The sequence below is a fragment of the Numenius arquata genome, chromosome 15 (genome assembly GCF_964106895.1).
Source record: "Numenius arquata chromosome 15, bNumArq3.hap1.1, whole genome shotgun sequence".
Classification (NCBI taxonomy): domain Eukaryota; kingdom Metazoa; phylum Chordata; class Aves; order Charadriiformes; family Scolopacidae; genus Numenius; species Numenius arquata.
In genome coordinates this window covers 11,636,041-11,662,625 of record NC_133590.1, presented here as the reverse complement: position 1 = coordinate 11,662,625, position 26,585 = coordinate 11,636,041, and the positions used below count along the sequence as shown (strand labels likewise).

At 38.5% G+C, this 26,585-nt stretch overlaps 1 protein-coding gene across 1 annotated transcript; it reads right to left on the bottom strand.

Annotated features, from left to right (window-relative positions):
- Positions 1 to 34: 34 nt before the first annotated feature.
- SEC23IP (SEC23 interacting protein) lies at positions 35 to 26,525 on the bottom strand. Its single transcript, XM_074159175.1, has 19 exons — positions 26,359 to 26,525; positions 21,656 to 22,185; positions 20,017 to 20,206; positions 19,314 to 19,507; positions 18,885 to 18,974; positions 17,487 to 17,607; positions 17,089 to 17,178; positions 16,317 to 16,458; positions 14,693 to 14,901; positions 13,903 to 14,021; positions 13,140 to 13,310; positions 12,649 to 12,744; positions 12,234 to 12,440; positions 11,381 to 11,536; positions 10,521 to 10,623; positions 9,402 to 9,587; positions 8,930 to 9,092; positions 5,923 to 6,023; positions 35 to 2,548 (listed from the first exon to the last, which is right to left on the bottom strand). Exons 1-18 carry the CDS (start codon positions 26,507 to 26,509, stop codon positions 5,942 to 5,944), a joined length of 3,000 nt encoding a protein of 999 aa, XP_074015276.1. The 5' UTR covers positions 26,510 to 26,525; the 3' UTR covers positions 35 to 2,548; positions 5,923 to 5,941.
- Between the last annotated feature and the right edge of the window lie 60 nt (positions 26,526 to 26,585).

Genomic DNA, 26,585 nt, shown 5'->3' with positions numbered 1-26,585 from the left:
TATGCCAAGAGTATTGAAATGGGAACAGGCATTTGAAATAATATTTCCCATGAAGAATTCATGGGATTTTTTATTTGAACACTGAGGAACACAGCCTAATTCAAAGTGATGATTAAAATAAAGTCCGAGAATACTTAGCTCGGCCTGAGAAAGGCAGAACTGCAAAGGGCTGCTCTCCAGTGCCCACTCCTGTTATATTTGAACATTCGGCCTCCCCTAATGTGCACCCTGGCACTGGCACCAACTGCTGATCGTTTTTAAGGCAAAATGAAATGCTAGATTTTATTATTCGTCACAAGAAAAAAAAATAAAAAAAAAAATCAACATACAGGGAGGTATCAGGGAGAACATTATTATGGAAATAACATTTTAGACAGAGTTTGTAACACATTTATCACATTGCAGACACAAAATTAATATAACATTCATTGGGAAAGGACCAGGACAACTCCAGACGCAGAGTTACTGAAAATTTTCAGCGTTATGCAAGACATCTCCTAACACAAGGAGATATTATTTGATTGTGCTTCTTTTACAAAGAGATATGCGAGGAGGTGTTCCCAGAGGACAGAAACGCTCACTGCCGGCAGAGGCAGCGGCTCCCGAAACAGCAGGAACAGAACAGTGGTCAAAAGGTTTTTCAAAAGGAATAAGTTTTCAATGAAAGTTTTAATTTCATTCAAATGCGAATCTTTGGGAAAGGTGCTGGATTTCTTAGAGAGGCTCCAATTTTTTCCTTGGAATCCATTCATAAAAATTTCCACCTGAAAATTATCTTTCCCCATGAGGCCTCAATGCAATCCTGGACTGTATCGGAGTCTGAATTAGCACATGAAAGGAGTATCCAGAAAGGTGTGACCATTCAGCAGAAACAGATTAATTTCTCACTTTTCTGGGTGCTTTTTTCAATTTATTCTGTACATTATGTACTTTTTCTGTCTGTGCCCTTCAGTACTTCTGTGGCTTTGGGGAACTCACCAACAACCTTTGGTTCTCTGTTGTAATGCTAACAGGATGAAGTGCTTGTGGAAAAGAAACGTCAGTCAGTGTTCAGTCTTGAGAAGCCAAGCAGGAAAATCTTACTGTTGTCCTCAACTAATTCATATGAGAGCACAAGAGAAGATGGAGACATTATCGTTGAAGATGCACAAAGAAAGGACAAGAGACAACAGACACAAGCTCCACCTGGGAAATTCCAATTGTATATTAGAAAAAAAATTGCAATCATAGTAGTCAAAGACTAGAATAGGGCCCAGACAGGTGAAGGATCTACATCTTTGAACAAGGCCCTAAGCCACTCCGGCCTTGAGCAGCAGAGTTGGACAAAGTAACCCCTCCAGATGTCCCTTCCAACCTGTTTTCTGTGATGAAATACAAAACCTTGCTGTAAAGACCCACTGGAAGTAAGGTATTTTTAATTATAATAGCCAAAAATATATACACAATAATGTGTATTTTACATATACCAAGAAAAAAACCATACTGCATTTCAAAATTCATTTACTGCAAGAAGAGGCAAACAGTCAGTAGTAAGGTTAAGTCACTAATATTAAGAAAAGCCACAATCTGCATGTAAGTTGAAGCCAGAAGAAAGCTACAGAAGCTCAGTATTCAGAGACACGAATTCAAAGGATTTCATACTACCCAATTCATCTCAACTTCACTACATGAAAACGGAGTCTGGATTGCAGGTCTGGGCCTAGATTATTATCTAGTGCCCATGAGCTTCAGATTAATCCATTTACATTTACTGTTTTGAGATATTAAACTCTGAGATCAAGGTAAGTATTTTAGTTCTCACTACCGCAGCCTAGTTTCACTAAAATTACCTTAATTACCAGACCAAAATGTTATTTTAAATTGTTCTTCATTTCAGGAGATGTGAACACTGAACTAGCTGTAACAAACTTCTAACATTTTCAAAGTCAAAGGTTCATTTTTACTTAAAAAAACACTCCACAATAAAACTCTTAACAGAGGCTTAAAAAGGTCTTTATAAAATAATCTCCATCACACTTACAATAGTAAGAAAATTATTCTGGTTGCTAGTTTTTAGTAAATATGAACTGGTTTGTGTAATCTGTATTAAAGATGGTTATAACTACAGTTCACATTTTATTTTTAAAAGGTGGACCCGTAAACTTGTCAAGAAAAGCAGATTACTGCTGTTTCTCAACAAGTCTTTTTTAATAAGGACATGCTGCCTTGATAGGCAAAGCCTGTTTGCCAGCTGAGACAGGATAGCTGAAGGAGAGAAATAATGATTTGTACGCCAAAAAAACCTTCTTCAGCGATCACTTCATACTTGGCAACTGTACAATTAAACAGATTTAAGATCAAAATTGTGTCATTCCATCCATCTCTTGAATGACAGCGCTGATCATCTCAAAATTTAAGTTTGCTTGAAGTGACAAAAGAAGGTAGAATCTGAGCAAGTTCTGGACTGGCAGAAAAAAAGTCTGACGCTTATCCTGTCATCTGTAACTATGAAAATACTAGATGTTCTTCAAAGTGTTTTTCACCAGGTCTGTCGGAGCAACAGGTATGGCTGTGCAGAGAAAACAGAACATGTACGTATGGGAAGCATGAAACATATCAAATTCTCTATTCCTGCAGTAGTACTAATAAAATTGAAATATGCCAACATTCCATTTCAAGAGGACTCAAAAAGATCTAAAAATCCATACACATTTTTCATCAATTTTTTAATACAATAAGCTCCTGAAATGTACTTTTTGTGGACACAAATTGGCAATTACAAACAGAAAGAGCTCACAATAACTGCTCATAGGATGTCATTCACTATACATTTTAACTAGCTACCAGATTCTTTAACTTACAGCAATAAATTATCCTACTATATTTAGAGATAGAAATAAAGATGCCATAGTTTATGTATCTGAGATTTAATATGCTGGTGCATTCTCCTCCCTTACTGGGGCCCCCTAAAAATCACGGAATTGTCAGAGTTGGAAGGGACCTCTAGAGATCATCTAGTCCAACTCCCCTGCTGAAGCAGGATTGCCTAGAGCACATTATTCAGGAAAAGAGCTATAAAAATAAGAATACTATATAGAGAGTGCATATTGACTTAAATCTTCTAACCAACACAGTGATAGATACTCCCATGAATGTAATAAAAAGAATAAGACACTAGTGGTGGCTACACTTAACTACTTATGGACAAAATTCTCATTTGCAAGAGTAAATTAAAGACATCTTAGCATTTTTGGTTTCCTTTCAACCAAGGTACCAAAACAGATACAGAAAACGAAATCTTCAATTTATGTGTTAAAGTTGTCCCAAGCTCTTCTTTATGTTCTTCACATGAAACCCTGTACCACTGTTTCACAAACAGCAGCTTCGAGATGATGTAGAAGAGCTAACTCAAGTCACTCATACAAAATAAAAGCAGAACTCAGAAGTTTTTAATATCATTGGTACTAGTTTATCAGTGAGCAGAAGGAAACAGATATTAGCAGGTACTCACCAATTTTATGTGCAACCAATTCTTCTCATATGTAATTTTAACTAAGATAGTTAAGTTACCCATAAATGTCAAAACAGTAAATACTCCCAAGACAGAACCCTACACAAACTGCTATGCAGCAGATGCTGTGCATCAACAGTCCTTTTCTTTGCTTTCAAAATCCATCCTCCATATGATGAAGCCCAGCGACAACCTGAGTCCCTCTTCTGCTTTTAAGAACACTGTTTGGTCAACTCCCTCCATCTCACCAAAAGAAAACACTCAGCTAATTCAGACTGGGGATAAAAACAAACAGCAAGCTCCTCCCTTAGCTTGCCTCTGCTACATTTTTATCTGCTCCAAAATGACCACAGTCCCCAAGAAGTGAAAGGGATCTGCACCGGCCAACAGCACCATAAAGATCGACATTCCTGAGCAGAGACAAGCAGCTCCTGTCTCTTTCCCTCTGCTGACAGCAGACACCATGAAATTAAACTGGACAGCAAGAGGTAGCTCTGCACATCAAAGCAGGGAAGTGGCGAGGTCTCAGCATCCAAATCAATTAACATGAAAAATACAAAGAGGGAGCCCAGAGCTACCTGTGACATTTACTCTTTCCCTTGAGCAGCCCACAAATAGAGAGAGACTGTTTCTTCAGATCATCTGCTTCTAGATAGATAAATGGATGTTGCTGCCATAGGCACTGCTGGAGCATCCATTACCTTCACACTGCCACCCTTCACATTTGAAGGTCTTAAAAGAAAAGAAAAAAAGAAAAAGAGAAAACCCACATGCCAACCCTACCTGACCAGTATCTCCTTTTCCATACTGCAAGAACTTACGCAATAATATTTCACACAGCTTATGTAGAGACATTTCTCCTCATGTAAAAAAAATCCTGGCCTTGCAGTGTGCAGCCTTCCCAAGTCACCACTTGTCATTAAGTGCATCCCAGTGGGCCCCAACTGCCCTCCCATTTAAGCCTCTGGGACCCGAATCCCAGTCTCAAATGTTGTTCAGTCAAGGAAGTGCGGAGAGAATTCCCAAGCAATTCCTGCTGGTATCACAACCACACAAACGCCCTCAACTGTGCTTTGTTGCTCAACATCCTGCTAAACCGTCCTCCGACTATGTAGTTCTCAATGAAAAACACAATTACCCCAGTGTCTGCAGAAGCTAAGCAACAAACCACTTCAAGCTTTGTGGTGATAAATTAACACATCCCAACCTCCGCAATGAGACAGAAAGTTATTTCTGTAGCAATAAGCTTCATATGATTTCACCCTAAACAGTCATAAATAAAAGCTGAGAAAAAATTCTCTAAGTATGACTTGAGACTCTGCACAGACCATTGCGATAACCGATACACCACTGTCAGCGCTGTGCAGCCAAACAGTGCTTCTTTCCTATTATTTGGCCAAGCTTTAAAAAATGCATTTGATCAGCTATGACATTTCATTTTTTAAAATGAGATGCTATCCACTGACCATGAGAAGCATTCTGTTACAAAAGACTACTAAAACTGTACGGTAGCAGTTAAAGATATCTAGAATATTCCTCTGAAATGTCAAGTGTTTCTCTTCATACTGGGTATTTATGTACCTTGACATTATCAGCTCTTCTGAAAAATGGAGAAATATATCAGCAATACACCTTGTTGTATGATTCCAAAAAAGACAAGGTGCATATTTCTTCCTTTTTACCTCTCAACAGAGAATACAGCCTTTTCCATAACATCAAGTGAGGCAAACTGGTACAATAGAGATCCTCAGCTAGGACACACATCTTAAAATCATAATACCTGCAAGTTATATTTTGTATCTAAGATACTCAATTATATTAGATATTTGGTTTCTTTTCAAAGTGAACCAACTTCCATGCTTCCGTACCATTTTACTTGTTCTACTGAAATTCTTAAGCTATACAATGATAATAAAATAGTGGCATATAGAGAGGTCTCATTTAGAAATTTATCAATATCAATGTTTAACACCACCTTAGGAGAGAAGTGACTTTTTCCCTGGCACGTATGTGAACAATTGGCCAACTAATAACACAATTTGCACATTAAAACACTGGAACACTGTTAACATTCTTTAATTTACTACACTGTAAATGAAATTTCATCATATCCAATATCACCAAGTTTTCCTACACTTGAACATTCACTGAACAATTGAATTGAGGAACATTTTTGACATATTTGTACTGGTGATTATTACACCACACCAAAAAAAAAAATCTTAGTATCAGGTATCTTTTAGGAATGAAGGAGGGAAGAACTTGAAGACTTCCCCTGCATCTAAAGTCTAGAAATTGTTTTTCCGATCAGAATGACACTTGGCAGTTGCCTGCTTCATAATTTAAACTGCAGAGGAAAACAGGGAAAGTAAAGACATCTACTTGCAGCTGAATTTGGTATGAGTACGTAAGTTATATTAGAACAAACTTACAAATTCCTGTATCTATACATCAATGTTGTGGCTGTTCAGGATTGATATTCATAGTCCTGTATATTTCTTTGAGAAACAGCAAGGCAGTGTCTTCAGATCCCCTATGAAGAATTGAGAGAGAAAAAAAAAAAAAAAAGCGTTATTTTGGTATGGTCCGTGTTCTAATTCTTGTGAGACACACTTCATCCCGTTCCAGGTCTCTAAAGTTTGCACAACCTATTGCCCTAACACTTATCTTTCGGGAACATGGCTTTACTTCCACCAAATTTCACTTCCTTCATCCGTTTTGCATTATTTCTGCTATCAGCCCTAGCCTATGCATTTACCTTTTTCTACTGTATTTTCCCCCGACACTGTCCCCCCCCCAACTTACTATGGCTGCAACTTGAAATTCCCCTTCTCTATCCACTTCTTTGATGTTACTCATTTGGCTTAAATTTCCTCAAATAATCTATCTTTTTTTTTTTTTTTTTTTTTTTTGTCTGTGATGGCCTCCTGAATATATTCCACCAAGAATACATTCTGCTTGTCAAGGCTTCCTTCCTTTACTTGCTCCACTGCAAAATCAAAACTTTAGGCTATCTGAACTTGAATTTATCACAGACAAGACTTAAATTTCTTAATTGTCTATAAAGTATTATTTAAACACATGTAAACAATACTGATATAAAAGAGCAACAATCACTGTAAGAAATAATAAACAGGCAAATTGTAACAAAGTTCCAAAGCTGCAGGAGTTGTTAAATAAGGGTAGCTTCCTGTGTTTTTTAGAAGTTGTTACATAGGGAGACAGTTTTAAAGGAGATTTAGACAATCAGAACTGTGATGCTCCAAATGTGAGGAACATCATTTACAGAGCACCAGGACAGAGTTACATGTGCAAGCTAAGGGACTACAAATATTTTCCACAATTAAGCACAAAGACAGTAACCACATCTCTTGATAGTCTCTACTATTAAATGAGCAAGTGAACAAGGAAGCAGAAGGATCGACACAGAAGCTCTGTTCTCTCTAACATACAGATCATTTCATTTAAGGCTTTCCCCACCACCCCCCTCAAAAAAACAAAAATTCAAAAAAAAAAACCATAACCAAAAAACCACCACATGCTCTCATATTTGGGTCGTTAATCATTGTGTTTCTCGTCCTTGTTTGAATAAGAAAAAAAATAAAAGCTATGCAGCAAGCTTTTAAAAACTTGGCAATGATCGGCTGCCGCCTTGTGGAAAAAAAACTCCCCCTTCCTTCAACTGTACCCACGAAACGGCAGTGCCACCACGGGGTCACCACTGCTCGGGGAGCCCTGCCAGAGCTCAGCGTTCCACAGCCCTGGCACACGTCACACTGCAGCCATGGTAATCCCTTCTCTGGCAGCTCCTCATCTCTAACAATGTAAGTGATACCAACTTTAATAATATCCTTCAGGTAACGCTTTCAATTCCTTATTTTAACCTCTGGGAAAATGTCCGCTTCTAAAAATTGTTAGCTATCAAAAATCAAAACCTTCAAAAATGGTGTAGAGCAGGGCTTGTACAGCACCTGCTAAACTCCAAACAAGAGACTAGTATTTTCCCTACTGAATAACAAAAAGTCACACCCCCCTCAATTGCATTTTGCACAGCTCAGCACCTGACATCCCAATTTATCTTACATATAAAGGTCTGCTGTCCTGTTGCCAAACATAATTTACACATCTCTACCGTTCCACATCTTGTGTATTTTCATGTGTGCTAATTTTATGACAGAAAACACATACAATTACCAAAAAAAGAAAAAAAATAGAGCAACTCATAAGGGCAAATAAAACAAGTCGATAGTTACAGCTATTCCTATAAATAGAATTAGATCTGTCTCCATTTGAAACATGTAAGCACTTAAAAAAAAAGTAAATCCAAATCCAGCTAAGGCAATGGAGTACAGCAGCCCTGATTACATGAAGACATCAAACTCTGCTTCTTGTTCTATAAATTGTTCTGTATATGAGCAACCACTGCACACAAGTGGTAAATCATAACCATCCAAATTTACAGGAAGATTCACTATGCTTTTTTTCTTCCTTTTATTTGTTAATCTTCGGTAGCAGAGCATCAATATCCAGCAATTTCTTTCCAACATGAAGAGGTAATAAAGTTTTAATACATATTGTAGTCGAATACAATTCCTTCATGAATAGTTTTATTTGAAAAACTACAGTTGTCAAAATGCTCATACAGCTCTTTTTCTGAAAATTATTATAGCTAAAGGTTTGTGTTCTGAGCATCAAAGTTCAAGAGATCAGTATGCAATGTCTTTATCGCAAAGAGGACGATAGATTTGTTTACTTTGTGCTAACACAGAATTTGATTTTGAAATTAGATTAGCCAATAGTGACATCTAGGTGTGACACCTGGAGGCTGATACTCCTGAACAGTCATGTATACTGTTTACCTTCATACTCGAATCTCCTCAATTATATAGTACTTGAGCATCCAGAGTATAATAAATTTATCTTTACAGTATGGCCATGTGGGAAGGCAACATCTTTTCAAAAGAGAAGCCATTTCAGAATTTAATGATGAGGATCTCGTATCCAACTCAACAGTCATCTTTTCCAAACATTTTAAAGATTACAAAGACCCAGAAAACTTAAGTTTCCCAAGTCACAGGTGCACACATCGACCACTGGAACAACTCTTATTCCAGTAGTTTTATAATTGGTTGGTCCTTTTGCAATGTTTGACTTCTCAAATCAGCAGTAGCCTTAAAAATAGATCAAGGTATATAAACCCAGTTACTTCTGTCAAAACATACTCAAAGTGAAACACTAGGGCATGATTTTTGACAGAGGTCACCTGAATTTTGATTATGAAATGAACTCAAGACAGGAAACAGGATTCTAGCTATTATCATATTGGTCACATGTAAATAACAGACAACAGGAGTAAGATAAATGTCATTACCAACATTTAAAGATACACAGTTATATCAGAAGAGCAGTATTTATAGAATCACAAATATTTCCTCTTACCAGTAGCACAAATGACTCTGTAAAGCAAAAAGGTATTCATTGAAGCTTTCTATTGGTTTTTCTTGTAGAACATAATCAATACGACGTCCTCCATTTAGCATCCCAATCTTCACCAAAAAATCTTCATCTTTTGGAGGGTCTGGACTTTCAGTGATCTTTTCAACTAAAATTAAAGAGTTTAACAATTAGAAAAGAAAGAAAACACAACTGATTTAGAAACCTGCCCTACCAACAGAAACTGGAAGAGTTATACAAACTCAAGCCTAAAATATCATTCAATAACAGTTAGCTTTTCTTTTCCTAAAAGACAAAAAACGCAGCAACAGAACTTAAATTTAACATTAATCCTTTAAAAGCAGAGGCCTTCTTAACAGGATCAGGAAAATCAATAGCAAGCAGTAACCAGGATGCTCGAGTTTCTACTGATTTGAGATCGGTAAATTATAAGAAAACCAACAACATGTCCACATACCTTCTACCACTTGCTTTTCTTCTTCTTCTTTGATTTGGTTAGCTACTTTCTCCAGTTCCGCTTGTAGCTGAGTTGAAGACGTATGAGCACGTGCAAATTCGTTAAGGGTCTGCCACGCACTCTTCAAAGAGCTAATGAAACCCTGCTTCAGATCAGATCCCATACGAGAGAGAGAGTCTTTCAACTCTAAGAAAAAAAAAAAAAAATTAAAACACCATAGTAGAAGGATTTAAAATTATAAACTGAAACCAGAATGACTAAACCCCGTTCAAAAAACACCCTAATTATTAGGAGAAACAGGCCTGCTAGGTCATGAACGAGTATTTCATTAGAACCACATGGGTCTGCTAGAGCAGGGCTCACAACTATTCCATGGAACATTCACCTACAGCAAAGAAAAAACAGAAAAGAGCAACAAACCATATTTTTTTCCTTTACTACACACACTTTTTGAGAGTTGTAACCTAGAACATTCCTTAACAAGTACCTGGTCTAGTCTAGGAAAGCCAGCTCATTCTAATGTACCATTCTAAAGTATAGATGCTGTAGAATTTCTCCATCCAAGAACTTGAAGACAGGCTTCAGGAGAGCTATGTTAACCCGTACAACAGTAATATTGTCAACTGTACAGCAAAATTGATTTTTCCTTATTAAGTATGCAAAATTTAAGTACAGCACCTTGATCTGATGTGTACTTGTGAGCAACAGAATCAAGACCCTGCCCACCAATGGCTACAGAATCACCTTTTTCCTCAACGTGTCCAATACTGAACAGACGCTGGTTTGGTGGTCATTAGGGACAAGGTAAAAGAAACCAGTAAATTTTGTTTCTTTCACAGCATCTTAGAAATTAACATGAACAAGCAATATATAGCAATTTTAAATTGAGCTTTGGTAATTAGAAGTTCAAACCTGGAATAATTACTGTTATTACATATGAATGCAACTGTGAATGCCCAACTCATGGGGCTGAGAGGAATCTCCTCTGATGTTCAGGAAAAACATGGAGTCAGATATCCAGAAATATTCATTAGTCTCTTGAAATTTTACAATATTCTAATGCATTGAATGAGTAAATTAGAAATGAGATCCATATATGAAATAAGGTTTTTTTTTTACCCAGATGAAGTCTTTTTCTGCCTTTATGATGTGGAATGAGAACTGGTTTTAAATCCATGTCTTCAACGATCATTGGTTCTAACCTGTAAGCTACTGGATCAAGCTGTTAAGAAACAACACATTGACATTTAGTTATCTTAGAAGTTATTATAATTATCACATTTCAGTGAAAAAAAAATCCTATTTATGATTAATAGAGAAACATTTTTTAATTCTGTTCTATTTCAGTTTACAGAAACTCGGTTTGTGACCATTTAGTTTAATTGTAACATTAAACAGGTTCATTAACTAATTAGGCCTTGTTCTCCTACAGAAAGGGATTCTAAAGAGGAAACACAACAGTGAAAAAGCAGCAAAACTTCTTGCACTCTCATGATCTCTACCAACATGTCACTGTTTAATTGTTAAACAAGGTGGGATAGAAGAGGACAAAGGTATTGCATGTACTGCAAAACCCCTAAGGATTTCTAAATTTCCCAGAATCTAAACTGGAAACTCAGAGAAGTCCTGTAAATCGCTCAAGTATAAACACTTCATTAAAATCTACGAGAGTGGCTTGGAATTAATGAAGAAAAAACATTCTTTAAGCTCTGAAAACAGACAGGGCAAATATTATCAAGCCAACCCATACCTAGAATGCTAGGTATGGAACCTAGAGCCAGCTCTATTTCGCTTTTGCAGTAAAAGACCACAAATATTTGGAATACGTATTTCAGCTGCACCATTTTTTTTAAAAGAGCGTTTTGGGAAATGTACGTAGGGGAACAGAAGGTGTGATACTCAGAGGTTACAACTTAGTATTCTGCATTGTTGTCAGCTGTAACAAGTAAAATCAAATCTCCAAAGTACTGCTTACTCACTGGATGATAGATATTGAAGAATCCCTTGCAGGTAGGAAGCCTGTAGTTTTCATCAATCTTCTCCACGCCTCTGACAGTAAGGAACACACCAATAGGAGAACCGAGAGCAAAGAAAATATCTGGTTCAAAGTCCAACGCGCTGTAAGCTACAGAAACCTACCGGACAGAAATCAGACATATAATCTCCCTGAACTGCCAGATAGTTAATAGAATGCTTAGCTAGGAAGGAAAAACAAGTTGTGTATTAAATAAACCACACGCCCACAGTATTTCCAGGAATCTTCAGCTGCATTGCCTTCTTCCATACTAATACTATAGGGACTAGTACATTTTAACACTGTAATATTAAAATGCTTTTCTTAAAACAAAAAGAAATCAGAAGTACAAAAAAAATAAAAATATATTTAAAACAGGAAGTCTTTGAGGTTTGGTTTTTAAGTTAAGTTTGAGGTAAAACTTAAATACTACACCATAAATGGATCAATGTAGGCTACCGAATTAAATACAACTTCACAGAATCAATCAATATTATGTCATTCACACAGTTCTCCTTCTGGAACAGAACTGTTTTTTCAGCTCGCTCACTGCTGAAAAAAAAATGAATTGTGGTGGCATCCTTGTTATAGTAAGTTTTGGTTTTAGTAATCTAACACGCTCACCCAACCCTCCTGCCAAAGGGTAAAGTTCTGCATAGATATAACTTTTGTACAACAACCAAGGGAAGCAGCACAAAGTCATCAACATTAAAAAACAAAAAAAACAAAAACAATGAAAAACCACAAAACCCCAAACCATAACCAAGCAAAAATACAGCATTGTTCCAAATAAATCATTTAAATCTATGTAGTCTCACCTGGCCAGTTCCAACTTCAAAATACTCATAGTCAATGTTCACAGAAGAAACGGATGCACCAACTGGAAGCCTCCTCTTTGGGTGCATCTGACCAGGCTCTGAAGGGGAGACAGAAGTACCTGTCTCTCTTGATTTTTGGGCATCTTCTTGAGTTTGGAGTGTGGCAGCCAGCACTGCCTTCTTTTCTGCTGCTGCTTTCTTTTGTTCCTTTTGAGACAAGTTTCAAAATCAGGAAAAAAAAAAAAAAGGTTATTTCACAGTTGTCAATATTCCTTTAATACATCCATGATGTTAACAGTGTGTTAAAAGAATAGAAGTTACTCCACAGCAAGGAAGTCTGTTACATTTGCTTAACAGCAACTTATTTCATTCCTGAAAAAAAAAAAAAAAAAAAAAAAAAAAAAAATGTATTTACCTGCTTGGCTGCTCTATCTTTTACAAAATTAGCTATTTTCTTTCTTGGTCCAAGAGGTATCCCCATTTCCTTCAGGTCATCAACTGTACACATCAGCTAAAAAAAAAAAAGCAAACACACACATCAAAGCATAATTTATAACTTTTCTACTAACATATATAATTTCTTATTGCCAGTGACTTACAAATTAGATAAGATATTTTATAAAGCTGCATAAATTACAAAAGATTAAAAAGACATGATACAAAGTGCCTTAACATAGTCAGGAGAGTGGAGGGGAACGGATCAAGAAAAACAGAGCTTTGTGTAACATTTAGTCTTCATGTGATGCATTAATCATCTTACCTTTGACACTGCTTTCATGCCTCATGGTACACAAAACTCATGAAGAAAAAAAAAAAAGACAACAACCCCAAACTAACAAAAAAACCCCCCAAACATAAACCTCCACACCCTGCCAATCCCCATAAGTCAAGTCAACATTTTTGTACCAGAGACTCCATGTCAATTCGTTCCTTTTCAAATGTGCTTGTGTACTCTGACAAACTAAGCATTTCCAGAGTCTTCTGCAAAGTAGGAACATCATCCTCCACTTCAGGCTCGCAAAGGTCATCACCAGAAGTAGTAATTGAGGAGCCCAAGGAACTGGTATCTTCAGTCATCTTAAGAAAAACAGCACAGAAACAGAATCACACCATCTAACAGTGAAAAACTAATACTCATCAAGTAAAAACCAGTTAAATTACTGTCTCTTAAAAAAATTATGTAAACTTTGTCAATTTATGCCCATTTTTAGTAAAGTAGGATACAGATTTTTCTACTAATAATACACCAGCAACATACACGTTTAAAAACTACTGAGAGACAAAAGTTTTCTTGAACTTTCTGATACTCAGAAATATTTTCTTTTAATCATCAAACAACTGGTCACTGTTTCTAGCCTGAACACAGATAGATTCTTTCCCTCTTACGCATCTTCCCCACCATACACATACTGTTAAGACCAAGTTACATGTCCACAAGGGTCAAAGGTGATGTTCATGATCAAATCCCATTATTGGCCTACTTAGAACTTGAGAGAGATGCAAACAGTTTGTCCTGAGAACTAATGATATTTACAAAACTGCACATATCCATTAACATGTTAAAATGTACTATCAGAAACATGTTTCAGCTAATAAATTCTGAAAACTTAAGAAAAAGTTGCTGAAAATATCAGATCTATTTGCCTAGAAAGGCTCATATGCAAATTACCTGTTTATCATGAACAGCCACATCCTTTACTGTCCCATTAACACCAGAGAACGGTCCACTATTTACCGATGAAGCCAAGTCCTTCTGGTTAGACAATATGTCAAATAGAATTAAGGAACCTGGAAACAGGAATGAAAGTTGCCTTGGGAAAAAGGTCATATTTTCTTGTCCTTAAATCCCAAGCAAGATTTACATGCAACAGTAATAGCAACGTATAGATTGATCAAAAAAAGATGGCTGAATTAAAACTAAAATACCCACATATTAACTTGAACACAATCATTCTCAACAAAAGCAAACCTTTTTTTTTTCCCATTCATGCTTTGTGTCGTTGCTATGATTAAACTATCTTTCCTCAACCATTTTAGACCGCTTGCCAAACTGGAGGAAAAGTTCCAGCCCAAACCAGTATATCATATTTGCTAAACATTTATTCTATGTTCCAAAAAATTAGCTTACTTTTACTACATGGGGATTCTGAGACATGGAAGTGACCCACCTAACAGGACACCAGATAACCTGTCAACTTTTAAACACAAATTAGATACTAAGTCTTCATGAAGGAAACTAAAGGGGAGGAGAGGGGGGAATACACGCATCCGTGAAGTACTAACCTTCTCTCAAAGCTTTATAAACTTAGCTGTCAAGAGGTGTTTGACTTTTAGTCAGCAGCATTCTGGAAGACAGCCATGCCTTATCAGCTAATTTTAACCTTATGCTTAATGAAGGTTCTGTTTTCTGTAGTGTAGGAATGCTGGTTTCATCCCAAATCAATTCCTTTGATAATTACCTAAACTGTGCCCAGCCACAGAGACTCCTCCTTTGAATTCAGGGTTGCGACTCATGAAAAGTGCGTACAAACGATTCATTTCCATCCCCACTTTATCCACAATCGTCTGGCAGTAGGTGGGGCTATTGTAAAACAGTATGTCAAGGAGCGTTTCGTTGGTGAAGTGGCGCAGGCGCCCAATGCTCGGCAAAGTGATTTTTTTTATGTTCCTAGTAACACAAAATCATTAATTAGAAGCATGAATGCCTTCAAAAAAAAACGCAGGTAAGAACTTTGTTAACTTTTGAAATGACAGGTAGCAAAACTGCAGTGTAAATATTACAGATATGGTCTCCACAGACATTAAAAAAACATTTAGCCTTCTGGCCTCGTTGCGTATTCATACATTAGTGCTATCTACCGACTGTACATATTTGAGAAAGATACAGCTCCCTTTTCTCTCTCCAGGCTGAAGGGATGGCTGAAATAATCTCTTCTCTGTTCGAAAACTGCTCTCATACTAACAGGGAAGTTCTGTGAGTAGATGGGTAGAAGTGGAAGAGAAAAAGAACTCATATATTTATGAGTTCTTATAACTGAAGGTGAAATTGAAGTAACAGGAAACGTAATGCTTTTTGGTGAAAAAAGCTTGGCATCACCACCTGCCTGCCTGGAGTTAAGACAGCTGCAGTGAGAACTGAGACTGCCTCAGTTAGTCAGCACTGCCTGGTTTGATTAACAAAATAAGGATCCTTCCTCACGATAACACAGTGTTCAAATGAGAATAAGAGACAAACTCTAGGAAAGCAGTAGGACTAGACTGAGCTAGAACAGTCTGGAGAACACCAGTGTGCGCTCTAATTGGTACAGGCTGCTACCTTTGCATTTTCCACTTCCCTATCTTTGAGCAAGAAAAAACAGCTTGAAATGCCAAGCAACAGCAAATCTATTTTAAAATCGCACCGAGAAGCAATTTTAAAATAGATTTGAAAATGCTGTAATACTCCTTCCCAAACATAGAGACTTTGTTTCAAAAAAAAACAACCCCACACCAAACCAAAAAAACCCACCACCTTAGGTCAACTGCCTAATCATAATTCAAGTACTACTCTGGGACTGGACAGAGGGCTCAATGCCTTCCTCAGAAAGAGGAGAGTGGTATCTCCCTGGGTCAGTCTCAGTGAGACTACGGGAAGGTACAGGAGAGAAAACTCTCCATTCTAAATTGTACTGTTGCTGGACAACTGTACTCTTGTTGCTGGACAATACATCTCCATGATCACCACCTCATACTTATGATCACTATTTCTACACACTCATCATCATGTATCAATGCATTAGTCTCTTTCATGAAAATGCAATAGTGAAAAAATGTGTGTGTGTATGTATGTATCCTGTCACTTAGTGTCATGAAAATAAACAAAATACACCACATGCCTTTCCACTTTCCCTATACTCCTCATCAAAATGTTAATTAAAAAAAAATTTAAAAAATAATAAAAAAAAAATTAGTGATTCTCTTTTGTAACTCAGTCATTCAATTATTCATCTAACCTAAAAAGCATATTAACTTCTCTTTATCCACTTTACAGAAACCAGTAAGATGCAGCTTGTATGAAGTTCTCAACATTAACAATATACTGACCTGTCTACACCCGTTGCATCTCCGTGCAGAGAGCTGTGCCAGTGAACTGGGAGGAATTCCACCCTGCTCACTTTGCGTTCCTCTAAAGATTTCTTAAAGTGAGTCTGCAACAACTTCAGAGAAACAGTCCTGAAATCATCAACTGTAGAGAAGAAGAGTAGTGAAAATCTGATAGTAGCAGTACTCAAGCAACACACAATTACAAATATTCTTTTCTTCCCCCCACCCTCCACCTCCAGTTTTAGCAATGGAACACAAATGAACAAAACTGGAAAGTAGAAACATCTTTTCAGGCATTACTCCTCCAACTATAAGAAAGCATATATATTTTTTTTTTTTTTAAAAGTGGATTTTCTAGCAAGCTTCTATTTATCTCACAATGAATGCATTTTTACTCCATGACCAGACATGGCCTTCTTAATTTACTCAGTCGTGCTGGAGTATATTTAAAAAACAAAACAAAAAAGCAAACAAAAAAGCCACCCCCGACACAAACACCACCACAGACACAAACCACACAAAGCAAAACCATACACCCACAGAGGTGTATAGTCTAGAGGACTAATAATAACAGTTAAGGCTGTTAAGACCAACACAACACAGATTCTGCTGTTGGAAAATAATCAGGAAAAAATTCTACCAGAAATTGAACTTCTTAACATTAGAGAATTATTATTTTTTTTTAAAGAAACACTTACCTGAATACGAGATACAGAGACCCACATTTAAACAATTAAGAATACAACTGCTCATTAAACAAGCAAAAACTTACCACATTCAACAATGCTTCTAAATCTCAAGTCGCATACAGGACCTATGCCATGAACCATAAATACTAGATGGTCAATTTGGGACATTTCTCCTGTAGAAAAAGAAAATAAAAAATTCAGAGTACCAATATGTACTCCAGTAGTAGAGTCAAGCAACCTTAAGATATACTTGCTTTATAAAGCCTACTACATAACGTGGTCCAGGACATAACAGTCCACAGGAGTCCTTTGAGTAAAAAAAACCAAAACCAGATAAATTCTTTCAAGTAGCTTCAACTACGGAAAAAGTATAATTTTTAGGCATTAACAGTGCATTGCCACTCCATCCATTAGGGTCCTACTTTTGCACAGAAATGAACTGACTGCTCAAGCTGCAGACCCATCTACAGTAATCACGTACCATCAGGAATTTCATCATGGTCATCATCGATTCCACGTTTGACTACCCTTGGTCTTGCCTGACCATCTTGAGTGGTGCCCCATTCATCTGGCGTGGCAGAAGGTTGGAACTGAACTATGACCTGAAAAAAATATATTGTCCAATTATTAACACAAAAAACCCCCTTATGATTCATATTGTTAGTCTGAAAGTATTGCATGGTTTAACACGCTTTTTGATTGATTGCTTTACTTTGCATCCAAGACAACTGTTTTCTTTAATTAGCACATACACAAAAAAAGCCTTAGAAAACCCAAGGGCTATGCCTTGCAGCAGCAACAGCTTCATTATTCCAAAATAACACAAATAATTCTTATTACCTTGAAAAGCAACCAGATGACTTAAAACAAAAGTAACCCCTAGTTGAAGAAGCTGACCTACTCAGGGATTCTTAACAATTTTAACTCCTCAAACAAGCATTATTCCAGCTCCGCTTTCCTAGATCCCAGTACCCAGTTCTTCCTTAACTGACTACTGTTTTCATGAGGAAACTGAACACTGAACACTACCCCAATTTACAATTACTCTATCGTGGGGGGACAAGAAAAAAAAAAAAAAAAAAAAGAACAGTTCTTTTCAGGGAAGGACAACAATATCCAAAGTAGCCCAGAAACCCTAGAAAGAGAGGAATTCAGTAACACCGCTGTTTGTAAGACTTAACACTGACTCAGATTAGTCCGTACGCTTATTTATGACACCAAGCCATTTAAGTGCTCCTTTTCTAAGTTTTTACTGCACAGAACTCCTTAATCAGCATTAATAAGTGCTTAAAGTAGGAGCAACTATGATCCTTTCTGGTCCTTTAGTTATTTTATTTCTTTATTAAATACTGCATCTGTGATAAGTGAACAGTTACCAGTATTGCTCAATAAGACTGAAGTCCATAACGAGACTGTTAGCAGAGTAAAGTTTTTTTTGCTATACTTTCTCATGACCTAAAAACAGTTGCACTGGAAGATTTCTCATGGCTTAGATACACAAACTAATTACCTTACAGTTAGGTAAATGCTCTTTTCCACATGAAAGCTCTTTGTTTAAATTACCTTCCACTTGGTACGGACTGAGGTTAAACTAATTCAAATTGCCTCCTGATTGCTACCAGTTATGCTTAGTCAAAATATTTACTATGCAAACCCTTCTTCTTCTTAGGTTTCAGAGAGTATTGTCTTCTAATCACGTGACAGCACATTGAAGCAAGCAGGAGTTGTGTTCCAAAAACTTTATCATCTTTAATGCACAAATACCCAAAACTATCAACAAGTACTTTTCAAGCAAGACTAAGACTGCACTCAATTTATGCTTCCATTGACCTGCTCATTTAGCCCAATGAATTCTGTAAGAACGAATTGCCAAAATTACCTTTGGATTATGCATAACAATTGTTTCCCCATTTGGGAATTCAAGTCGCCGATGCCATTGATTTGTAGTTACAGCCCTTTTATATTCTGCCTGAAACAGTAAACAAGTTACATAAAATCAGTATGCCTTCTCAGCCAAACTATTTTTTCTATTATCTGTAATGTTAATATTATAATCTACATAACTTTATTCATACAAAAGCGTCACGTGAAGCACTACGCAAGTTGATTTTAGGTCACAGCAGTGCAGGACCTATCACATGAGCAACGTGGCCTTCCAGCCACTCCCTGTTCCAGGATTTGCTTACTTACATTCCAGAAAGTACAGCCTGGAAATCATTTTAATGAAACATAAAGAAGTAATTCTAAGGTCAAAAATACAAAAGAACTATCAAGTCCTTCGTGAAGTTTATGTAAAGGTAATACTAACCTCTAGCTTATCGCTAAAATCCTCAGTGTAAGGAATAAACCGGCTATCCTTGTCTCCCTTATAAAACCACATGCATCGTCTCACTTCAGAAGGTTCTTCTTCCCAGTAAACAGCTTTCCTTACTCTGTCGTACAGGTACACATCATAGCGTCCCCCGTCAGTGCTCAGAACCACGCTCTCAGGATCAGGCTGGACTATGACACAAAAGTCACACTGGGTTACAATACTAACACATGCCATCTTTTTTCTCTCTCATCCCAGCCCCAATCACTCCTGTGATGAATATTAGGCCATTAAGACAGTTATAACCACAGAAAAGAAGCTTCATAACATCAGGCAGCCATTGTGTTGCTCCTAAAATGCCTCTAAACGCTCTGTACACCACAAAAAAAGCTTTGAACAACTCCCAAATGTGAATACCTATTCCAGAACTGACAGAGTTTAACAAAAAGGCAAAGCAAGACACAGGTAATTAGGAGTTCTATACGAAAACGCACTATCTACTAGGGACATGCATCTTAACACTGACAGCATCATGCAACAGATCACGTAAGTGAAATAAATTAAGTGGCACAAAATACACCTTCAAGATATGTATTAACATTACTTATTATTGCCATATCACACTCTCATATGTGAGTGGCATTACTCTACTATCTTCCTTCTAGTCCTTCTGTTCACCTCCAAGTAAGATACGACTTACCAGAATTATAGACTTCCTCCAGTTTCGCAGAATCCAGAATGCTGAATGGCATCCATATTTGCTTGTCCTCCACCTCCTTACAGTAGAACCAGTGCGGCTGAACCGGCTCATATTGGTTCTGCAGCAACACAGGCGGTGCCTGGACCAGGGGACCTGCTGGCCTGGGAGCTCGCAGCTGTGACTGTGGAAACTGAAAATACATATGGGCTCATCACCTCAATCTCACATAGTTTTTACAGAACTGATCTACACTTTGCTACAGAGAACACTCCGAGCCTTTATTTCTAACATTTTTCCTCCCCAAGAACACTGTCTATAGCATTTTCAGAATGAAAGACAAGTTGTCCTCTTTATCACATTTTTTGAAAACTTACATCTTTTCAAATAGAGAAAGGATGTGAATTTCTTTCCCACAAATACTGTTAAAAGCTGTTGTGGTCTAGCACCTCGATTACCTAAAACCAGTAAGATTTAAGATACTCTCCTAAATTTTCAAAACTCAGGCTGAGCTTATTTCTTACAGCCACCAAATTTGACATGAAAACAAAAATGCATTCTTATTATTATTCATTTATACATTATTACATTCCACAAAGATTGTCAAATTTAACAAGCAGCCACTTCAGCAATAGCTCTCCTGGCAAAGCGATCAGGACAGGCACATTTCAAACTCAAATGTTAACGCATTTGAGTTACATTTAACCCAGCGACGCAAGAAAAACAACTGATTTTGAAAGGGACTATAGCCTACATAAAGCTGATTTCATACAAATTGTACAAAGATCCCAGTTAGTACCACTAAAGGCAAGTGATGGCAGCAGCAGCAACTGCTTTGATCGATACATTTAAAGAAAAAAACCCAGAACACTAATATATTATGAAACATACATAAAAATCAGGCAAACAGAAGCTCTGAAATTCTTTAGTCTAAACCTCCAGATTCTTTAGGTTCTACTGCCTTCGCTATGTTTTTTGTCACTATATAATCTTTCTATTCTTTATTCACAATAGCAACAATACAGTAATAGCTCAGGCAAAATAAAAACAATTTTTCTTGTTTTCAAGGAAAACTTGTCAGGTTATTACTAACTCATTCACATTTTAATAATGCTTTTGTGAAGGTACAAAAATGAATGGAGATTAATGCTTTACATCACACAAAATTCTCAACTGATGTGTTTCAATGGGTTTGCTGACAATTTATGTGACATAGAGCATAATTTCAAAAAGTGCTCGCTTCGCCAGCAAAACCAGCTTGAAAAGAGATTTTTAGCCGTGTCTTGCAAATGGCTGAATGACCTGATTTACAGCAGAGGCACAAACAATGCAGTAGCACAGCTGAAATGGCAGCAAGCTCAGTGACAGAAAAGAGGAACAGAACTCCACAACCTGGATTTGTTTCTGATGTAGCTACAGCCTCAGAGTATGCCCCCTCCAAAGATCAGGAGGTTTTCCTAAAGCAACAGTTCCAGGCTAGTTCTAGTGAAAATACTTTGCTATCAGAAATGGTCCAAGAATTTTTCTGGGGTGTTTTTGGGAGAAAAGCAAAATCTTCAGAAGATAAAATACGCAATTTCAAGAGGGAAGTGACTTAAATAGTTTAGTTCTGGTACCAGGACATCAGGAACGATTTCTATACCTGTGTTAGTGACCCTGGAGGTGTCTGATACATCTGGACCGGTGGCACAGAGGATGGTGGGTGAGCAGGTGCCTGGCTTTGCTGCAGCTGCGGCGGAGTAAGGTAGGGGTTAGCTCTACTGCTGAGGGTGGTGTGCCGATAAGGGTTATACCCCTGCTGAGATGTTCCTTGGGGAAGAGAAGATGCATTTGCAGGCGGGGGACAGCTCTGCTGAGGAGTCTGATAAGCTGCAATTCCCACCTGTGAAGTAGGTGGTGCACCATAAGAGGACTGTGATTTGGGAATAGGTGGTGAAAAGGCATGTTGCACATCCTGTGACCCAGATACAAGTGGAAGTGAAGTTGGAGGCCTGGAAAAGGCTGGTGCTCCAACAGGTGGTGCAACAGTTGTTAAGGGGGGCTGCCCAATACTTCCAAATGGGTCACTGCTGCTGGGGACTTGAGAGAAATAGTTGAAAGTCTGTGGTGGATTCGGGCTGGCTGAAGTCTGACCCAAGAAGCTGTCCTCTTCACCAACATCTGCAGAATCATCTGCAAAAACAAAAAGATCACTAGAGATATTACAAGAGGTTCAAATCAGTTAGGGTTTGTAGTCAAAATGTTCTGTAAAATTATCAGCTGTTTCCAAAACCTTTGTTGGCCCCCACGAAGCTAAAAGCATTACAAAGCTTACGCATCCTTGATGATTAAACACACTATCAAATGAAACAAAAGATACCAAGTCTTCAAGAACATTTAAAATGGACCATAAAAGTCACTCCATGTAAACAGGTAAAGCAACACAAATAAAAAATCTGAAATAAGAGCCCTAAGTATGACAGAAGCCAGGGCCTTCCCAAGCCAACTTGGCAAAGATCCCTGATTCCAGGGCACTAAATCCCTTCCTATTTCCCTTATGCCTACCAAATGCAAGAGCAGCCTTGCTTCATTTCCTTTCACTGTGAAACCACTTACCAAGCACAGGACTTTATGCTCTCGCTTTTAGAGTTCCAAGATCAAATTCAAATGTAGAACTTAAGGTCATTCCCAAAGAGACCAAACCTACTGGTTAAGCAACCCATTCTCGCCTGCTGCTTTAACAGTGCCCTGACAAGGTTTCCCATTTGACTCACAAGGTGGCCACAGCTCACAACTTCAAGTCATTTGATGAGCAAAACTTATTCCAGTTCTCCCTAAAAATCCTAGACTAGGACAAGAGCTAAATCTCTGGTGCAGAAAAGTAAGTCCTCATTCTGCATAATTGCAGGAGAGGGCTTGGAATGGTGCAAGGACATGAGTGCCCTTTTGCACGAAGAAAATACACAAACCAGGTCCAATGCAGCCAATGCAACCTGCAGAAGTCGCGAGAGTGTTGTCATCTGCTCTGACAACCAAATAATTCCCAGGCCATGGGGAAAAACCCACAGAGCTATCATTGCTTCTCTCAGTCCCCAGCCAAGAAGAGAGACCAAGCATCTCTGCAGCTACAAGCAGCCACTAACAAATGCCTTTATCCGCAGCCAACATAACTGTAATACAGAGTATCACAGGAGCACAGGGGAATTCTCAGAGAAGTCTCCCTAGGAAGCTGCTGTTCTAATTAATTAATCATAAAAGAAGCAGCTGCCATGACTAAAAAGAACTATTTTAACCACCTTTTATTTACTAGTCTTTTCAGACAGTGTTAACTTGAGGCAAGCATCACCTGCATTTATCAATTTCTCTTACTTTCACCTATAGCATTTCATTCCACTTTGAGGAACAAACCTCAAAACCTATGTATGTGAACAATACTAAAACCATTTATAATCTATAGGCCTGACTTCATAGCGATCATTGCTTATCTCCCAACCACAAGCAGAATAGCCATTTATACTAAATAAGAGGTCTCAACTTCTAAACTATAAAATTCTTCTTCCTTTCACATTTCATAAACATTGTCAAATAGAGCATAACACACTGCCAATCCTCAGCTTTCCAAAATAACTGGTAGCAGAGCAGGCAATTCCCCTCACCATGTCAGATCACAATAAACATGTTGCAACGTACTGGAGAGTTTTCAAAGCCTTTATGGAATGCCCAGTCACAAAACACCTACTATTCTCCAATTTCAACTAGGTTTTGGAGATTCAGACACTAACTGTATCTTTCCTTGCAAAACGAGGTTGACAAAAGTTCTGCTAAAACAAAAATTATACTTAATATGTGCATATATACACACACACAGAGTTTTCCAACACAATACATTACTTTCTACTTTGCCTTATTTTAATTTTGCATTGGAACGTAAGCCCAGACTGGCAGAAAAAGAAGCATTTAATACAAATTTTAAAATTTTCTATGAGTGTACAGCTTTGACATACAAGGGTGGTATTCTTCCCATATACAAAACAGTCTTTCTTTAACACTGACTGTGTGACAACCTCCTGTATATCCCTCCCTATATAAGGTCGAACCTTGTCATTCGCAGATTGTCACCTGACAACCACAAGTGGCATTAGTCCACTTCCTCATTGGGAACACCCCTCTCTATCTACAGTAAGTATATTGATTACTTTACCCACACCTGAGCCAGGGAATGCATCTTTCATCGTCAAACTGCAAAGCACAAAACACTTATTACTTACTCTTGGAGATACAACGGATTTATGACTGCACACAGCTTCCTGACACTGGCTGTCAGATGTCAAACAACTCCTGAGATCAATTCTTATTATATTTTAAACAATTTAAAATTCAAACTCAAGAGCTTGTTCTTTCCTGCTTTAAACTATGATTCAAGATGCAAAGTGCTCTACACAGCCAGACCCTTATGACACCTGGCTGGACAAATGGCGAGGGCAACAGACCACAGAAATAGGACATTTAACAGGATGTGGGCCTTACTTGGGCAGACATGGAATGTGGCACAACCTCTGGCAGTGAAATTCATGCCAGTCGGAAAGCTCTGAATCTTCATCTGATCAAATTTTAAGTGAGATAGAGTGTACATGATTCACAACATTTATGAAGTTCTGTCAGATGTTCTCCCTGGCTAGCTTTGAATTCTTCAGGAAATTGCCACGTGACAGTCACCTGTGCAAAGGTACTGGCCAGACTAGCAATTAAAAATTACATTTTTAAAGATGAAAAAAATGTATATTTGCAAGAAATAAAACCTATAAGGATTGCACAATGGAAGCAGCAAATATAGCAGCTACCTAGATACCTGAAGTAAGTAGGAATAATATTCTAATGCTTTTATCCGTCCCACCCCAAAAAATATAGTTGATCTAAAAAAATGTTTCACAGCCATGTTTGCCAAATGTTGGCAAACATTTTATTAAATCTACAGAGATATACTCCACTGATTTCCACCTATATTAATACTTATTTTAGCTAAGATACAACAGCATTGAAATCAAGTCTTGGATTTTGGACTCAACACATACTAATGCAGTAAAATTTAAAATATCTGATTTCTAGATGCATTTCAGCTGCTTAGGGCTTTAATCTCAGACCAAATACATTTGCATAAAAATATGTTCCTTTATCTGAAAATGTTTGAGCATCAGCTTTAAAGTTGCACATTTTTGGAGCACCATTAAGGCTTTAAAATAAAAGGACATTAAAATCACAGTTAAATTAATAGGGAAATTTAAGGTGTCTGCTTAACATGCTACTTTCACACGGGAAAAATAGAAGAGAACATAGAAGAAGAGCTTAAAAAAAATGAAAATAAACAAAGTACACCCCTGAATGGAAGCACTGACAACTTTTAATTCCTGAAACAAATATGCTAATCAATGAATTGAAAAACATGATAGCCATCCTGCACCCGGGTGGCAGCAATCCCAAACTCAAATACAGGCTGGGTGGAGAATGGATCGAGAGCAGCCCTGAGGAGAAGGACTTGGGGGTGTTGGTGGATCAGAAGCTCAACATGAGCCAGCAGTGTGCATTCGCAGCCCAGAGAGACACCCACATCCTGGACCTGTGTGGCCAGCAGGGCAAGGGGGGGATTCTGCCCCTCTGCTCTGCTGAGACCCCCTTGCTGAGAGAGTTGGGGTTGTTCAGCCTGGAGGAGAGAAGGCTCCAGGGAGACCAGTATCTGAAGGGGGCCTACAGGAGAGATGGGGAGGGACTTTTTACAGGGGCATGTAGTGATAGGATGAGGGGTAATGGCTTCAGACTGGAAAAGGGGAGATTTAGATTAGACATTAAGAAGACAATTTTCACTATGGGGACAGTGAGACCCTGGCCCAGGTTGCCCAGAGAAGTTATGGATGCCCCATCCCTGGAGGGGTTCAAGACCAGGCTGGATGGGGCTTTGAGCAACCTGGTCTGGTGGGAGGTGTGTCTGCCCAGGGCAGGGGGGTTGGAACTCGATGATCTTTAAGGTCCCTTCCAACCCAAACCATTCTATGATTCCCTCTCCCTAGACGCAGAGCTAAACACCATTAAGCACACGCAAGAAAGCTGAACCTACACATCTCCAGCAACTTGTCTTTCCTGAAGCATTAATGCCCGACACCCGGCAGTGACAACCAGCTCGCGGATTAGGGTCTGACTGACAGACAGCGGGCCCGCCCGCCCGCACCACCCCTTGGCAGGCCCCGGCTCGGCTCCTCGGGGCTCCCACCGACCGTTAACCGGTTCTGCCCTGCCGGGCTCCCGTCCAACCCCTCCGCGCCCTCCCGCTTCCCTCACAGCGGCCCCTCAGCACCCCCCGACCGCACTCCTTACCGGCTGCCAGCAGAGCGGGGCCTGGCACTACCGCCGGAGCCTGGCTGACTGGGATGAAGGGCACGGTGAAGTTGAACTCAGTAGCCGAGGAAGAGAAGAGCAAGTTGGTGCCGCCGCCGCCGCCGGTAGCCCCAGGCTTCGCCGCCGCCATAGCTGCACCTCCGGCCACGTCCCTTCCCCCGTGGCAGCCCGGCCCTTTCCGCCCTCAGTGCTTTGCCCGCTCCTAA

What these genes read in the sequence shown, in the direction of transcription:
- SEC23IP (XM_074159175.1), bottom strand. Translation starts at nt 26,509, where the DNA reads ATGGCGGCGGCGAAGCCTGGGGCTACCGGCGGCGGCGGCGGCACCAAC. An exon ending in GGAGGAAGTCTATAATTCTG is followed by an intron (nt 19,508 to 20,016) that starts GTAAGTCGTATC and finishes TTTGTGTCATAG; the next exon opens with TCCAGCCTGATCCTGAGAGC. An exon ending in AAGATAGAGCAGCCAAGCAG is followed by an intron (nt 12,441 to 12,648) that starts GTAAATACATTT and finishes TTGTCTCAAAAG; the next exon opens with GAACAAAAGAAAGCAGCAGC.